The sequence below is a fragment of the Hemitrygon akajei genome, chromosome 10 (genome assembly GCF_048418815.1).
Source record: "Hemitrygon akajei chromosome 10, sHemAka1.3, whole genome shotgun sequence".
Taxonomy (NCBI): domain Eukaryota; kingdom Metazoa; phylum Chordata; class Chondrichthyes; order Myliobatiformes; family Dasyatidae; genus Hemitrygon; species Hemitrygon akajei.
In genome coordinates this window covers 92,893,321-92,911,577 of record NC_133133.1, presented here as the reverse complement: position 1 = coordinate 92,911,577, position 18,257 = coordinate 92,893,321, and the positions used below count along the sequence as shown (strand labels likewise).

The window sequence follows — 18,257 nt, the reverse complement described above, 5'->3', positions numbered from 1 at the left end:
TACTTGTCTCCTACCGCTCAGGTTATTACTAACTCTCAAATTTCTAAGCCCTTTAAATTACAGCAGGGAACTAGACAAGGTTGCCCTCTTAGTCCTTTACTTTTTGTTTTAGCTATAGAACCCTTAGCAATAGCATTTCGAGAATCTAAGGACATTTCTGGTATACTAAGGGAAGGCATGACTCATAACATTTCGTTATATGCTGATGATATTTTACTTTTCATCTCTAACACTGAAACTTCTTTACCTTTGGTTCTTTCTTTAATTTCCCAGTTTAGTTCTTTTTCAGGATATAAGCTGAATTTACATAAAAGTGAGCTATTTCCTTTAAATGACCTAATGTCATCAATGCCAAATTTCCGTTCAAAGTTGTTACAAGTCAATTTACATATCTAGGTGTAACAATTACTAAAAACTTCAAGAATTTATTTAAAGAAAACTTAAACCCCTTATTGAATTATGTGAAAGAGACGCTTTCTAAATGGTCTCCTCTTTCTTTATCCCTAATTGGCCGAATTAATTCGATTAAAATGAAGATTCTTCCTAAATTTTTATATCTTTTTCAGGCCTTACCTATTTTTATTCCTAAGACCTACTTTGATTCTTTAGATTCAATTTTAACATCTTATATTTGGAATAATAAACAAGCTTGTTTAAATAAAGTTTACTTACAAAGAAATAAAGAGATGGGTGGATTAGCCCTACCCAATTTTAGGTTTTACTATTGGGTTGCCATAATAAGGAATATTACTTTCTGGTCCTATTATATTTATCGTAAAGATTGCCCATCATGGGTCTCCTTAGAAGTTAATTCTGTAAAAAATTCCTCTATTGTCTCTCTTCTTGGATCATACTTCTTTTTCAGCAAATAAAATAACAGATAACATAATTGTTAAGCAAACTTTAAAGATTTGGTCTCAATTTAGCAAATTTTTTGGTTTCGCGTATTTTTCATTATCATTTCCCATTCTCCTTAATTATTTTTCTTATCCCTTCCATGACTGACAAAGTCTTTAAGGATTGGGATTAACTAAGTATTAAGTATTTTTGGGACCTGTTTATCTCAGGATCTCTTGCTTCATTTGACCAATTGTCAACTAAATTTGCACTCCCAAAAACACATTTTTACAGATACCTTCAAATTAGAGATTTCTTACTTTTCCAATTAACTACTTTTCCTATAGGTCCTGATAAAAATTTACTGGACGATCTTTTAAATTTAAAACCTTTTGTTAATGATTCTATTACTGGTATCTATAACTTGTTAATTGATTCTAGACAAGTCTTTTTAGATAAAATAAAAAAAGCTTGGGAGGATGACCTAAATTGTCAGATTTCTGGTGATAGATTAAATAAAATTCTTAAACGGGTTAATAAATCATCTTTCTGTGCTCGTCATTCTCTTCTACAATTTAAAGTAGTTCATAGTGCTTACATGTCTAAACAGAAGCTGTCCAGTTTTTATCCAAATGTTTCTCCACTTTGTAATAAATACAACTCTGCTGATGCCTCTTTAATTCATATGTTTTGGTTTTGCCCTAAAATTGAAAAGTTTTGGCAGGAAGTATTCCATACCTTCTCACAACTTTTTAGGGTCCAATTTGACCCAAATCCCCTTACTGCCTTGTTTGGTATTATTGCAAATGAAGATATAACTTTAAATACTCCTAACTTACAGGTTTTAGTTTTTACCTCTCTTTTAGCAAGAAGAGCAATCTTGCTTAAATGGAAGGAGTCTACCCCTCCTACACATCTTCAATGGCTATGTGATATTATGTCCTATTTAAATTTAGAAAAGATCCGCTGCTCAGTCTTAAATTCGAAACAATCTTTTTATGATATCTGGGGACCTTTCCTAAATTACTTTTCCAATTTATAAAGTTTAACAGTGCACAGACTTTTATGTATATTTTTATCTTCTCTTCTTAAACGAATGTTTTTTTTCTATTTATCCATTATCATCCATCAACTTTTTTCTTTGATAGTTGGTAGGGGGTTGACTTTTTTTATATAAAAAATTTCTTTTATGATGTATGACCTATCTTTAAATTTTTGATTACAGAGTGGTATACCTTTATGTGTTATGCTACAACATTTTGATCAATTTTATTACAATATATGAATGTACACAAGTTATGTTGAGATGTATCTATGTGTTGCACTCTGTAAATCTCATTTTTTTCTTCTGAATAAAAATATTGTAAAAAGAAAGATCGAGAAAACTAGCACAATTCCTTGCCAAGATGCAAGTAGATGGAGACATGGAGTTCACAGTACAACTTTGTACTGGTTTGCCTTCACCTGACCTGGCCAGTAGAAAGGGGATGGACATGTCCAGGGTCAGCCAATCAGCTGCTGTCCCTCCAATGAGTCAGAGGCTACAGCTGCATCTCCATGTTGTGAGTGCCCCTCCTGACCATGGCTCATCTGAAAGTATCATCTTTTCATAAAGATCGGCTTTATTTGTCACATGTACATCAAAACATACAAAGAAAGATGTTATTGGCATCAAATCAAATCAGTGGGGATTGTGTTGGGAAGCCCTCAAGTGTCACCACACTTCCGGTGTCAATGTAGCATGCCCACAACCCACTAACCTTAACTGTCCATCTCTTTGGAACATGAGAGGAAATTGGAGCACCCAGAAGAAAGCTACATGGTCATGGGAGAACATGCAAACTCCTTACAGACAGCGGCGGAAATCATAGCCTGATCTTACAGCTGGCGATGTGAAGTGTGGTGCTAAACGTTACACTACCCTGCTGCCTCTTATGAGATGAGATGACAACAATAGAGACTGTGGATGCTGGAATGTGGAGCAACACACAAACCGCTGAAGGAACTGAGGGAGTCAGGCTGTATTTATGGAGGGAAGTAGAGAGTTGATGTTTTGGGTCAAGACCCTTTAGCTGGACTCATAAGATGATGATGGCTTTTGCCTTGGAAGCAGTATTCAATTCATTCCCAGTAAGTCGCTGCTCTCTGAGGAAAGAGCACAAAATGAGGCAATATTAATAACAAGAGGAGCCTCCAGAGAAAAGTTCAGGGTGCTCCTAAATTGAAAAATTGAAGAAATTGTCTGAGCATTGTCAGTTCAATAATGGGCTTAATGATGCACTGAGAGATCATTTAGTTTGTGGAATCTTACAGGAAAACATTCAAAATAGCTCCGAATGGAAGCACAACTCACATTTAAAAGAGCAGTTGAAATAGCTGTATCAATGGAAACAGCAGATAGAGGTGCAATTGAGTTGTAGACAGGAATGAAAGTGAGCATGAACAAAATTACAAAGCAACCAGCCTGGCTGAACAAATTACGTTACCATTAAGGTAGGGGTTCACGTACACTACACCAATGCAGATGAAAAGGTGAAACTTGCAGAAAATGTAACAAAGTTGATCACATAGAAAGAGCATCTCAGGTAAACAAAAACAAATGGACTGAACAGAGAAGAGAAAAAGATGAAAAGTCAAGTTGCAGTTTCAAAAAGAGCACTGCGGTTGAAAACTCTGAGAATGTTAAGAATGACACATGATTGTGTAGCCTTGAGATTTACACTGTGAAAGCTAATAGACAAGCAATATGGCTTACACCAGAAGTGAACAGCAAATTAATTCAAATGAAATTGGGCACTGGTTCAGCTATTTCAGTCATTCCACAAAATGGGTTTAAATGGCATTTTAAAGTGTGCAGATATCCGAATGAGAATTTATACAAGAGAAAAGATAACTCCTGTGGAAATGACATTTGTAACAGTGAAATACAACAACCAACAAGCCGCATTGGGCTTGCATGTGGTAAAAACAGAAAGGCCAGCATTGTGTGGATCTGAGCGGCTGAGACAACTACAGCTCGATTGGAGAGCCAGCCACCTTTGGCATGCCGCATCCTCTGAAATGAAACTAACCGAAAGTGAATTAAGAGAGGTAGTGGATGATGCCACAACTGTCTCCTATGCCGTCCACCATGAACCTTGCCCCAACAGGGGACAAACAGACTTTGGTGCCAGCCTCTGTGCCACTGGTTGGAAAGCATATTGGACCAAGGAAGGATCATGCTGCTCAGAGGAATAGGGAAAGTGATGAAAGCAGTTGGTCGGACTTCCACAGTTTTTGTAGGTGACATAACTGAGAAAGCTTTGATATGTTAATCAGGCAGTTATTTGTAAAATGTGGCTTGGTTTTAAGCAGGAAGAGAGTTCAAGGAGCTTCAGGAAAGTTGCAAGTATTCTGCTTTTGTGAGCTTAAAGAACCAAGATCTACTTTGTGTTCATGAAGGTTGTTGCTGAACTTCAAGTGGGAGACAAAAAGCTACTTGTAAAAGTAGGTGCAAAGACCTAAGCCCAGCTGGATGAATGGACAGCCACAAAGAAAGGAGTCAACCGAGATACAAAAACAGAGAATTTGCCAGATAATGTTGTGGATGAGGAAACCAAGAGGAGACATCAGATTGTAAAGGGAGCAATAGAAGGATTAATAAGAGAATACTCCAGTGAACTAAATGCACTTTCCCTAACTAACTAGAAGAAGAAAAGAAAAGAGAATCAATGTGTCTAAAACTGTCAGAATCACTTACTGCAGACTCAGAATCAACTCTTACAACCATTACTGAGGAGCCTCCAGAACCTGAGATTGTTTCACAGCCACAAGTCTTAGCTGCCAAGCAGAGTGATCCCTCTTGTAAGGAAAAGCGTTATCCCACAAGAGTAAAAAAGCCGCTGCAGCTATTAAATCTTTAGGCTGGAAAGGAGCAATATAAAATTTACTATGCTGTGGATGTCTGTATAGAAGTTGCATTATATAGTATACTGGGTATATAGCTGAGATGCATTCTATATTGCATTGGAGTTTAGAGCTAATTAGGAAGGAGTGTTCTGTATTTAATATTTCAATAGTGTTTAAAATTGTAAATATATTGTTTGATTAAGCATTCTTATTCATTTAAATAATTCATTACACATTATATGTAAAAATATGTGAATTGTATTGGTCACAATGCTACCACATGATAAGTGCATGCTTTGCTTAAAGTAAAACCCGAAGTTAGATTCACATTCCTAGCTCAATCTTTTCCTTGCAATTAGATTTATGTTTTGGAGTTACAAAACATAATACTAGTATTATTGTTCACTCACTTATGTAATAATGTTAATTGCAAAATCAGAGCCAGCAGTGTCAATCCAATGCAATCTGGCCTGGTTAATTGTGTCCAAACCAGGGAATACTCCAGTATTAATTTTTTTTAAATCACTCTGGTTAATTTGCAAACATTCATCCAGAATCTGACATGGCATGGTGTGCATGTTGTATGTGGAGAGATTGTGTCAAAGAGGTTCATATTACCTGCAGTTTAGAAGGAGAGAGGATCTAATAGAATATTGCATGATTCTGGTAGAACTTGGCTACATCTGGTGGATGTAGCAAGGATTCCGCTAGCTCATGTAGTCTAGAATGAGGGAGTTACCACCTCAGGTTACAGCGTTAGACATTGTGGATTGTAAAGGTGGTGAATCAGTGGAATTCTCTGCTACAGGGGGCTGTGGAGGCTAAATCATTGAATCATTAAACAAATAGCTTTATCGATGCAAAAGTGCACTGGAGAGCATGAGGAGGGTGCAGAATTCTGATGTTAATTTCAATGCTCAGCTAATACCTATTGTGCTGTGCATTTCACAACTTCTATTTTCTTTTATCTTTGTTCTCACCCTCTAAATTCTCCCAGATAACCTTATCCTCATGGTCACTATCTACCCTTCCTGTAATTACCAAGCTTCTTCTTTCAGTTTCGCACTCCTGGTGGAAGGGCTCTGACCTGAAAGCTTGTTTCCTTTCCAAACTATCCTGCTGAGTGTCTCCAGCATTTTCTACTTATATTTTAGATATTTATCGTTTTGAATAATGGAGTGGCTTGACAGGGACAAATAGTTTACCCTGGCAATTTCTTTCAATGCTGCACTGTGTAGTCAATCTAATTCTCTGTAAAGCATTTTTTTTTCACTTTTTTCTAGTTCTTTCCCATCATCTCCACAGGCAATGGCATCTGACGGGCAGAATAATAATTGCAGCCTGAGTAGATTTTGCTCAAGTCCGACCACATGCAATTAAACATGGGTGCAGACTTACACGGCCTTATAAGGGACATCGCTGGATGACGTCTTTTGTCAGAGAAAGCAGGGCTAGGGTGGGATGCAATGAACATAATCCAAATCTATCATTGCAATTCTTGTTCTATTTTGCAAAAAAACTATATTTAATTCAGCCAGTAACTGTCTTTGCATAAAATTGCTGTAGCCATGTTTAGTGAGCCCACCTGCATTGGATGCTAATCCAACTAACCATTAATGTGTCTAAATGAATAATAACTATAATTCCCTACAAATCAAGGGAGGGTGTTTTAGCAAGTTAACAACCCTTCAGAGCTGTTTATCAGTAACCAACCTACACCAGGTGCTACTGCCACTGAATGCAGCAACCTACTTTCCCTGCATAAGTTCACTCCCATTTACAAAATAACTCCTCAAACAGTTCAAATGTCTAATTGTAATTTTATTATGGATAGTTTTTATTTCCAGAGAATTGTTTCACAGCAGTTAAAAACAACTATTTTGAATGCAGATTGGAATGCCTAATTTCAATCTTTCTTGTATTTGCAAGAACGTTTACATTTTTCGGATGATTCCTGAATCTCAAAGAGAAGTTCCTGTTGTACAAAACCATAGGCAAATCCCACCTGGAGTTGCCCAATCTGAAGGATGAGTTAGCCTTCTGGCATGTTTCTGTGCAGAATCTCTGATTCTACAACTGACTATTCTTGTTGGTCAATACAGACCAATATACAGTAAATATACTGTGGCACATTTAGTGTCTCTGAGAGACTCAGGTCCCAGTGTGTAGGCTGTCAGAGCAGTACACTCTCAGGGCTACTACCACTTGGACAAGCCATTAAACCAGGCTCAGGTTCCCAAAGGCAGATGCACATACCGTAGCGGTTAAATTACTTGAGTACTCCATTGGACCCTTGACTAATAATCCGCAATTCCAAACTAATAATCAAGACACCTGCTTTTAAGTTACACCATGGCAGCTGTGACATTCAAAATTAGTCAATGCTCAGGAATTTCAAAGGAGTAAAGAAACATCTAGTCTTGGTAGTGGTGAACTGGATTGTTCAGGAAAAACCCATCAGCTTCACTCATGTCCCCCAGGAAGGGAAATAGCTCACCCTTGTAGTGTAGCCCGAATGTGACTCTATGCTCAGATTAATGACATTGATCATGAGATTGCTTCACTGGCCGTTCAGTCCAGGGACGGTTTAGGATGCACAATAAGTACTGCATCCTGACGGCCCAATCCTGACAAGTGATTGACTAACCAAGAAAATCTACACTGTAGGGAGGAGGAAGCAGTCAAACTTGTTTTTGTCAGCAGAGCCTGTTGGAGCAGCTTACATTCATTCTGCTAAGTTATTTAGCGACAGTGAGGTGGAAACATACAGGTACTCTGCTGGTTGTTTGGACATGATCTCCCCACCCATTTTGTTCCATCTGTCCTTCACCTCTCCTCCAGTGGCTCCTAGTATCAGTTTATTATTTATTAGATTCCAGCCCTGGTAGTCCTTTGTGTTCTTGATATCACTCTCTTAGCTCCCTCCACCTTGTACCTCCCCTCCCCCTCAACTGGGTCCACTTGCCTTTATTTTCTTCCTTGTACCACTGCTCCTCACCAAAGCTTTGAGTCACATCCCAGTATAACCTGATTGGCCCCAGAATTAACAATTTTCTACTCCCCCACCCACTACCTTCCCCTCCCCAACTCCTACAAAATCAGGTCTCTATCAGAAGACCTGGTGAATTTGCCCAGGTAAATTCCACTCTCAGTTAGATTTCCTCACCTTTCTCAAGAAAAGCTGCAATAAGCTTAAATGGTGACAACTTGGGTAAAACATCTACCTGTCTCCTGGACAAAGTATATCTGTGGAGTTACACAAAGATTAGGCAGAGAAACAGGTCCACAGTGCCGGCTACAGTAATCCCTGGCTTAGTGTTTGTGGTCCCAGGAAATTTACTCTGCTCGGCTCTGCAATGAACTGAGGCTGCGGCCTGCATCAGCTGCAGTGATGTCTGGCTTAGTGTTTGTGGTCCCACGAAATTTACTCTGCTCGGCTCTGCAATGAACTGAGGCTGCGGCCTGCATCAGCTGCAGAGATCCCTGGCTTAGTGTTTGTGGTCCCAGGAAATTTACTCTGCTCGGCTCTACAATGAACTGAGGCTGCGGCCTGCATCAGCTGCAGAGATCCCTGGCTTAGTGTTTGTGGTCCCAGGAAATTTACTCTGCTCGGCTCTACAATGAACTGAGGCTGCGGCCTGCATCAGCTGCAGAGATCCCTGGCTTAGTGTTTGTGGTCCCAGGAAATTTACTCTGCTCGGCTCTACAATGAACTGAGGCTGCGGCCTGCATCAGCTACAGTGATCCCTGGCTTAGTGTTTGTGGTCCCAGGAAATTTACTCTGCTCGGCTTTGCAATGAACTGAGGCTGCGGCCTGCATCAGCTGCAGAGATCCCTGGCTTAGTGTTTGTGGTCCCAGGAAATTTACTCTGCTCGGCTCTGCAATGAACTGAGGCTGCGGCCTGCATCAGCTACAGTGATCCCTGGCTTCTTGCCTTTTGTAAAACTTGAGTTCTGAATTCTATTTGCTTACTTTTATTGTTTTCATGATAGTTTTTCTCTCTCTGTGCACTGGGTATTTGATCTTTTTTAACGGGTTCTTTTGGGGTTTCTCTGTTTTGTTTTACCTGTAAGAAGGTGAATCTCAAGGTTGTTTAATGTATACATACTTTGATAATAAAAGTACTTTGAATTTTAAATTATTTACATTAATCCTATGTTGATTACATTTATTTTAATTCTCCCCATATTCTCATCAGGTTAGGCCACATCTGTTTGAGGAGAAACAATCAACATGCCATATCAAAGGCCCTTGGTCAGATCAGTTCTGCGGCCTGACCTGCTGTGTATTTCCAGCATTTACTGTTTTTTTTATTCTCATTAACTCAATCACATCCTGCTGCTCACCTATACATGAGGAACAATTAACAGCAGCCAATTAATCTAACAATCTGCACGCCTTTGGGATGTAGGGCTTACCTGGAGTACCCGAGAGAAATAATTGTCGTCACAAGAAGAACATGCAAACTCCAGGCAGGCAGCTCCGGAGGTTAGGATCAAAGCCAGATTTTTGGCACGTTGAGAAAGAATCTCTGATATCCTGTGGTGTACTGTGCCTCCTTTCAAAGCCCAGCAGCCATAACTTGGTTCTGATTCAATATACAGTATTGTTAGTTCATCTGGCCAGTAATGCTGAAGCCTTATGGCTGGGAATTACCTAGACAATAATATTTATCCACTTAAAGCCTTCAACATAATGGAAGAAAAGAAAATTGCCCTTTGTAGCATTCAATGATTTATTGTGAATTGTTTCAGGAGGTGGGCTTCAAAGAATAACATAAAGGAGAAGATGCTCTCACATTGGCCTCGGAGACGGAGAACACAGGGTTGTTGGGGCATGGAATTTTGTGAAGATGCCTCTATGTTCTGTTGGTCAAAGCAAGCATAAAATACATTGAGCTAATCTGGGAGAGGAACCTCTCACCTTAAATCAAAGCCCTTTAGTTTTAGATTTTCCTACTGTATGAAAAAGATTGTGACAATTCACTTCATCTATGTCCCTCATGATTTTATAAATCAAGAGGGGCATCAATTTATACTGGAAAGGACACTCCTCAGCCTCCTATGTTTCAGTCTCAGCCTATTCAGTCTCTCCTTATATCTCAAGTTGTTCAGTCCCAGATGTATCATTGTGACTGTTTTCTGCACTCTTTCCAGCTTAACGTATCTTTCTCACACCTAGGAAACCAGAACTACATGCAATACACCAAGTAGGGTCTCTCCAACATCTTAATGTCTCATCTCTTGTACTTTGACCATTGAAGACAAGCATGCCAAATGCTTTCTTCACCACATTGTCTACCTGTGTTGCCACGTCCTTGTACCTCTATCTCTCCTTATTTTACAACAACCTCCATGCCTTGTCATTCACTAGGTAAGTCCAGCACTGGTTTAACTTCCCAAAACATATTGTCCCTGCATGTGTTCAAATTAAGTCCCAGAGGCTAAGCTACTTTAATTTTGGACAAAGGAAATCTATCGGAGAAGCAAGAACTGGATGAACATAGGCCATTTGTAATGAGTTTGTACATTCTCCCTGTGACCACATGGGTTTCCTCTTGGTGCTCTGGTTTCTCCCCACATTCCAAGGACATGGGTGAAATTGAAGTCCACCTGCATTTCTCAAGCCAGCTCTGCATCCTTGGTATAGGTTAAAAGGTCGGTCTACCATTGCTGTCTGGAGGTCCTGTACTGTTCTATGTTCTATGCTCCTATCAATGTCCTGTTGTCATGTATAGTACGACAACCTTCTACACTATCCACAACACCACCAAACCTATTTTTTTTAATTTATAATTTTAAGGTGATTGGAAGAATGTATAAGGGGGCTGTTAGAGGTAGGATTTTTTTACACAGAAAGTGGAAGAATACATTTTCCTAGATGACTATTGGTCAGGAGATGGTTAAGAAGACATTAAAAATATGTTCATGGCTTGAAGTCACAGATATGAATTTTAAACTCAACAAAATGTTAGCAAGGAAGAGCATCACCAAAGGAGACTTAATCCATTAAATCACCAAAAGAGACTTAATCCATTAGTACATCTATTGTAGTTGTGCAAGATGGTTGCCTTCGGGATAATCATGTCCGCTGTTGATGGAGACCTGCTACTCTCATTACTTGTGCTCCACTTACCGACAGAACACATTTAGCAGCTCCAGTTAGTCCTCACTGCCTATTCTTCAAAGATATCCTGTGACCAAAAGGTATGCCTTGTTTCTTCCCCCAGAGAGCTCTTTTGTGTAACACGCCGCTGAAGTGGAAACCTTATGCTGCTTTGATTATAGGTTTCATCAAAACTTCACAAGTCACAACTCAGGGGATAAAAATATCCAATTGGATTGTCAACTTCCCCTAACAAGAGAAAACATTAAAACTTTGTGTGTCATTTCTCTTTCATTTAAACTGGGAGCAACTTGGCTGTTTCAATAGGGTTAAGAACCATAAATTCAGAAGCAGGCCCTTCAGCCCAAGATGTCCATGCTGGCCCCCAAGTACACTAATTTCATTTATCAGCACTTGGTCTGTAGCCTTCCATGCCTCCACAGCTCAAGTGTTCATCCAGGTGTACGTATACCACTTTGGATTCTACTGGGGGGGTGGGTGACCTACCGGGGGAAGCTGCAGCTCTGGCACTAAGTTTGTCCCTGTGGCTCAGAAGGGAAGGGGATAGAAGAGGGATAGGGGATTTCATAGGCAGAGGAGCAGACAGCAGATTGTGTAGACGTGAAAGAGACATCCGGATGGCAGGTTGCCTCCCAGATGCCACTGTTAGGGATGTCTCAGATCAGGTCCTCAACATTCTAAAGGAGGAGTCTGAACTGCTGGGAGTCGTGCTACATAATGGTTTCAATGAAATACAGGGGAACAGGGAGGAGGTCCTGAAGGGAGAATATAGGGAGTTAGGTAGAAAGGTAAAAAGTGGGACATCCAGGGTAGTTATCTCTGGATTGCTACCTGCACCACATGCCAGTTAGGGTAAGGAAAGGATGAATTGCTGCAGGAGGCAGAATTTTAGATTTCTGTATCATTGGGATCTCTTTTGGGGGCGGTCTCTGTACAGAAATTGCAGGTTACACCTAAACCTGAGGGGGACTAATATTCTTGCAGGCACATTTGCTAGAGCTGTTAGGAAGGGTTTAAACTAATTTGGCAGAGGGATGGGAATCGGAGTGACAGGGTTGATGATGGGCCAGTTGATATACAAGTAGATGCAGTGTGTAGTGAGACTGTGAGGAAGGACAGGCAGACGATAGGTGACAATGGCAGTCAATGGGCTGAGTTAAGGTGTAACAGGAGGGCCAAATTGGAAAAGAGTGATGAATACAGGACTGAAGGTGTTCTATTTGAAAGCAGGCAGTGTGTGGAATAAGGTAGATCATCAGTGCAGTTAGAGATTGTTGATGTGCCTCTCCTCGCCTTGTGGTGCATTGGGCAGCAACTTTTCTCATTTCTTTAGCATTTGTCTGTTCCATGAGGCCGAGTTGCTAGCTTGATGCTCAACCCAGCATGGATTCAAACCTCTGACCACTCTCCTCAGAGTCTGGTGCAGATGCCACTACGCCAGCAGCCAATTAGAGATTGGCAGGTATGATGTTGTGTGCATCGCTGAGCCATGGCCAAAAAAAGATCATACTTGGGAGCTTAACATCCAAGGATACATATTGTATCCAAAGGATAGGCAGGTAGGCAGAGGTAAACACTGCAATCAAACTCATAGAAAGAGGTGAGATAGGATTGGAAGATGTAGATTCCTTGTGGATAAGAAACTACAAGGATACAAAGACCCTGATGGGAATTACTATATATACAGTACAGTAGCCAGGATGTGTGTTACAAATTACAATAGAGATAGAAAAGGCATGTAAAAAGGATAATGTTGCAATAATCAAGGGGATTTCAATATGCAGATAGTTTGGGAAAATCAGGTTTATGCTGAGGGAAAATCAATTTGATTCTGGAATTTATAGAATGCCTACGAGGTGGCTTTTTAGAGCAGCTTGTGATTGAGCCCACTAGGGGAATCACAGTTCGGATTGGGTGTTATGTAAAGGCCCAGATTTGTTTAGGGAGCTTAAGGTAAAGGAACCCTTAGGAGCCTGTGATCACAATATGAATTCACCCTGCAGCTTGAGAAAGAGAAGCTAAAGTCAGATGTATCAGTATTACAGTGGAGTAAGAGGAATTACAGAAGCATGAGAAAACAGCTGGCCAAAGCTGATTGGAAAGGAAAACTAGCAGGGATATTGAGGGAACAGCAATAGCTGGAGTTTCTGGAAGCAATATGAAAGGCGCAAGAAAGATACATCCCAAAGATGAATAAATATTCTATAGGGAGGATGAGGCAACCGTGGCTGACAAGGGTAGTCAAAAACAGCATACAAGCAAAAGAGAGGATATACAATATAGCAAACATTTGTGGAAATGTAAAGTTTGGGAAACCTTTAAAAACCAATAGAAGGCAACTAGAAGGGCTATTAAGTAAGAAATGATGAAATATGAAGGTTAGATAGCCAATAACATAAAAAAGGTTAAAAGAAGTTTTAAAGATATATAAAGAATAAAAGAGAGATGAGAGCAGATGTTGGACCGTGGAAAAAATAACACTAGTGAGGTAGTAATAGGGGACAAAGGAATGGTGGACAAACTTAGTAAGCAGTTTGCAGCAGTCTGCACTGTGGAAGACATTAGTAGAATGCCAGAAATTTGAGAGTGTCGGGGGCAGAAGTGAGTGTCATTGCTATTACTATGAAGAAGTTGCTTGGGAAGCTGAAAAGTCTAAATGTAGATATACCAGATGGACTACACCCCAAGGTTCTGAAAGGGGTAGTTGAAGAGATTTCGGAAGCAATATTAATTATCTTTCAAGAACCACTACATTCTAGAATGGTTGTGGAGGACTGGTAGTGTTGAGGAAGCAGAAAGGCTACGGAAGGACTTAGACAGATTAGGAGAATGGGAAAAGAAGTGGCAGATGGAATACAATGTTGAAAAGTGCATGGACATACACTTTGGTAGAAGTAAAAGCATAGATTATGTGGAGAGAAAATTCAAAAATCTGAAGTGCAAAGGGACTTGGAAATCTTGGTGCAGGATTCCCTAAAGGTTAATTTACAGGTTGAGTCCGTGGTGAAGAATGCAAATACATTTCTAGAGGACTAGAATATAAAATCAAGAATGTAACGCTGAGGCTTTAAAAGGCACTGGTGATGCCTCATTTGGAGTATTGTAAGCAATTTTGGGCCTCTTATCGAAGAAAGGATGTGCTCACTAGGAGATACTTCAAAGAAGGTTCACAAATATGATTCTGGGATTGAGAGGCTTGTCATAGGAGAGTGTTTGATGGCTCTGGGCCGGTACTCACTGGAATTCAGAAGAATGAGGGGGTTCTCATTGGAACCTATCGAATGTGAAAGGCCTCAATAGAGTGGATGCGGAGAGGATGTTTCCTGTGGTGGGGGAGTCTAAGAACAGAGGACACAGCCTCAGAATAGATGAGAGGGTATTTCTTTAGCCAGAGAGTGGTGAATCTGTGGAATTGATCGTCACAGATTCAGGCCAGGTTTTTGAGTATATCGAAGGCGGAGGTAGATAGTTTCTTGATTAATCAGGGTGTCAAGGGTTATGGGGAGAAGGCAGGAGAATGGGGTTGAGGGATAATAGATCAGCCATGATGGAATGGCAGAGCAAACTCAATAGGCTGAATGTCCTAATTCTGCTCCTATGTCTTCTGGATTTATTTTTTAAATGTTGTGATAATCTCTTCCTCCACCACCCCCTCAGGTAGTTCATTCCAGATTCTAACCTCTTTCTGGGTAAGAACAGTTTTTCCCAGATCCCTTCTAAACCTTATTTGCCTTTACCTTAATTCTGGGCTTGCTGAATGTATCCACCTTTGCTATGGGGTTTCTGTTCTTCTCTTTCTGGAAATTTGAATACTCCTGAGCCTCCTCCTCTCCAAGGAAAACATGACCCTAAATCATTCCTCTAGCTGAAACACTTTGCAATGTTGTGGTGAATCTCATCTACAAACCTTTCCAAAGCAATCCCTTTCTTCCTATACTCTGTGACCAGAACTGTATACAGTATTCTAGCTGCAGTTTAATAAATACTTCTTAAAGTTGTAAAATAAGGTATGGAGTAACCATGTATCATTCAAAGAGATCGAAGTGCTTGTTGCCAATAATTCCTGAGTGTGAGGATTAAAGAATGAAAAATGGACTTTTCACACATCACCTTGTGAAGTGTGGTCACTGTTACAGCAGGGGAACCCATACACAGAAAAATGCTTACGGCAAGATTATTTATTGAGGGATATGTATTGGCCTGAAAACTAGGAATATCTGCTCGCTGTTCTTTGGAACAACAGAATGTGATCTTCTAGACCTGCCTGAGTAGGAGAAAGCAGTCCTTGTTTCACACATCAGCCAAGTAAAAACAGGATGCTGTTGGCGTGATTGCCAATACCACAGAACACAGAGACATAAGAAACTGCAGATGCTGGAACATACAACGTACTGGAGGAATTCAGTCAGCCGGGCAGCATCTAAGGAGAAGAACAGATAGTCAACATTTCAGTTTGAGACCCTTCACCTGGACTGAATGTTGACTGCCCATTTCCATCTACAGTCCTGGCCTGCTGAGTTTCTTCAGAGCTTGACCAAGAACCAGACATCTGTTTACCAGAGCTGGCGTTGGGGAGAAGCACAGCTGGCCATCTCTGCAGGAGCAGGTACTTGGAGAATGTTTCTGTGTCTTGATGGAGATTAGAGGGAGGAAAGAAGCCAAGGGAGGAGCTGTAAGGTGAAGATTACTTTCAGGTGAAGACCGAACTGGCTGGGAGTCAATGTAGGTCAGAGAGTTAAGTAGTTTGAGGTAAATGGGATTTTGCTGGCCGTTAGGGTTTCAGATGAGCCTATGACGGTAAAGATGGAGAGCCTGAGAGGAAAGCAGTGGGAGAGAGTCAGAAAAGATTGGAGGATGGAGCACACAAACACAATCTTAGCCAATCCTACACACACATGAATATTAATGAATCAATACAATACAGTACTTCTGCCTTTTCTAAGCCTCAGACGTGAACAGACTTAATCAAGATCAGACTTAACCAGATCAGGTATGCTCAGTGTGAAATAACATAGATACCAGAAATACAAACTGGAAGTAGACAATGTTGAAATACACAGCAGGTCAGGCAATGGCTGCAGAGTGAGAAACAGAGTTATCTTTCCAGGTCAATGACCTTCCATCGGAACACATAATCTCACGCTGAGAATCAAACTCTGAAAGAAGCAGGGCTGAGTTTGACCTGAAACAATGACTGTGTTTCTCCCTCCACAGACGCTGCCAGACCTGGCATTTATTTCAGAAGTCAATAGCTGCAGTTTCTCTGATTTTGCACTTCAGATTGTTTGCACCTGTGCTGGCCATCTGTTGATGTCGGCAGTCTTACCTCCACTTCAAACACTTCATATGTGTTGTCCAAGAGCAGGACCCTGAGCTGCATCACCTTGCCACCAGAGTGAAGTGCTGCTCCTGTTCTTCTGGGGCTTTGCTGAGCAGGGGCAGGCTCCTTCCTGTGCTTGGGTTTCCTTTCACTCTCACACATCATTGCGAGACCAGCTGGTGAAGCCCTGCCAAACCAACATGATAAACTATGACTCTGCGCATACACAGAAAGCTCCCAGGTAGTCACACATTCATCTGTAAAGATACAGGCAACAGCACCGGGAAAAACCGAAGCCCGATGCGGCTTTTCAGAAAACACTCTGCCATCCATTTCAATTGGTCCTCTAACCTAAGCTTCACCTCCAGCAGCATCAACTTTATTCAGTTAAAGTCCATTAACCTCAATTTTGTATATTCAATTGAGTTAGAATACAGTTGATGAATAAAAACCTTCCCTGAATGCACTGGTCTTAAATTCCGATGATTTTCTCCTCCGTGTCTCAGAATCCCGACAGGAAGAGGTAATTTCTTCAATTCCCATGTAGAATCACCTTCCTTCCTATGTACCCTTCAGGCAGTTATTGCCAATGGTTTCAAAATCACTGAGGAGAGCTTTTAAATAACCAGATGTGCTAAAAAGTGTTTGCAGTGAGCAGAAGCAATTAGACACAGGTGGCACAGAGTTCAGCGGGTAGAACTGCAGCCTAACAGTGCCAATGGCCCGGGATGAATCCTGACCTCTAAGTTTGTGTGAGTGTGTGTGGAGTTTCCATGTAATTGCAAGGGTCTCCCCCGGGAGTTCCGATATCCCAAAGACATGCAGCTTGATGGTTTGATAAGCCAGGGTCAATTGCCCCTTGTATGTATAGGTACGAGGTAAAATCGGAAAAGAACTGATGGGAATATGTTCAGAATTTTTAAAAAATGAGATTGGTGAAAGTGGGTGATTGATGGTCAGCACAGACTCGATAGGCTGCAATGCCTCCGTTGGTCTTTGTAGGTATGACTCTATGACTCCAGTCATGAAAGTGTCCATGGCATGAAAGGAAAAACGACAGCACAGAGGATGGTTATTTTTCACTGCTGAGAATGTGAATATTCCTGAATACCCCAGCATCTGCAGAGAGTGACGTGCCAATGAATTGCCAAGGTTTACTGTATTCTTGGGCACAGTTCTGAAAAGAACCCATCTGACTCCTGAACTGGCAAGCTAGAAGTACTCTTGTTACCCCAGTCACAGTCTCCTCAGCCATATCTTGGAACAGATAAGCTCCTTGCTTCCTCCATTGTTCAGTGGTAGAATTTTTACTTTTGAATTTGAAGGTTGTGGGTTCCAGTCCCACATTCAGCAATCTGATCCCATTATCCAGCTGACTATCAGCATGGAGTTGACATGCTGAATGTCCTCTTTCTCTGTCATCATAAATAACTATTACAAAATTAAAGCCCTAAACCCCACAAGAGATTTGGGAAACTAAATTCAATAGTCCTTTATTAAAATTAACATATTTATTAATCACAACAGACCAAAAACACTCTGCTTGTTTTGAGTCACTGCAATAATTACAATTGATAACAGCAAGCTAATAACTGCGGACTTTAAGAAAAATACTTCATGCAGAAAACAATTGCTGTAATGAAAACACAGCCATTTTAAAATGCAGATAATCTTTCAGCCTTCTTGACAACTTATAATGATGAGAATCAATCCTTGTGCAAATATCTTCTCTATTAAGTAGATTTATATTCACTCCCTTTTGCAGTTTTACCATGCCAAAATAAATTTCACTTCAATCATTATTTTCTGAGCCCATCCACCACCTTTGTTAATTCATATAGTTAATGCAAACAACCACATCTTAAAAATAAAGAAGGACTACCTGCTGTGAAATGCCACAAAGAATTCTTGCAAAACTTCCTGATTTTATTCAGTGCGAGAGGGGAATATCCCAGTGGGGCTCCCTGAGGAGGCTTGGCTTCCGACCGATCCTGTCCTGATCTGCGGCTCGGCAATGTAAATGCAGGCATAGGGAGCTTGAGCTCAATACAGCTTGTTCAAGCACCAGGTTACAGCTCTTCATCA

At 40.6% G+C, this 18,257-nt stretch overlaps 1 protein-coding gene across 1 annotated transcript in view; it reads right to left on the bottom strand.

Moving 5' to 3' along the window:
* Nucleotides 1–16,232, bottom strand: part of LOC140734005 (FERM domain-containing protein 7-like) — a 78,806-nt gene extending 62,574 nt beyond the window's left edge. The window contains exon 1 of the mRNA XM_073057584.1: nt 16,179–16,232. Coding sequence (XP_072913685.1) covers nt 16,179–16,232 — 54 coding nt within the window. The remainder of the gene's footprint in view (nt 1–16,178) is intronic.
* Nucleotides 16,233–18,257: the final 2,025 nt, after the last annotated feature.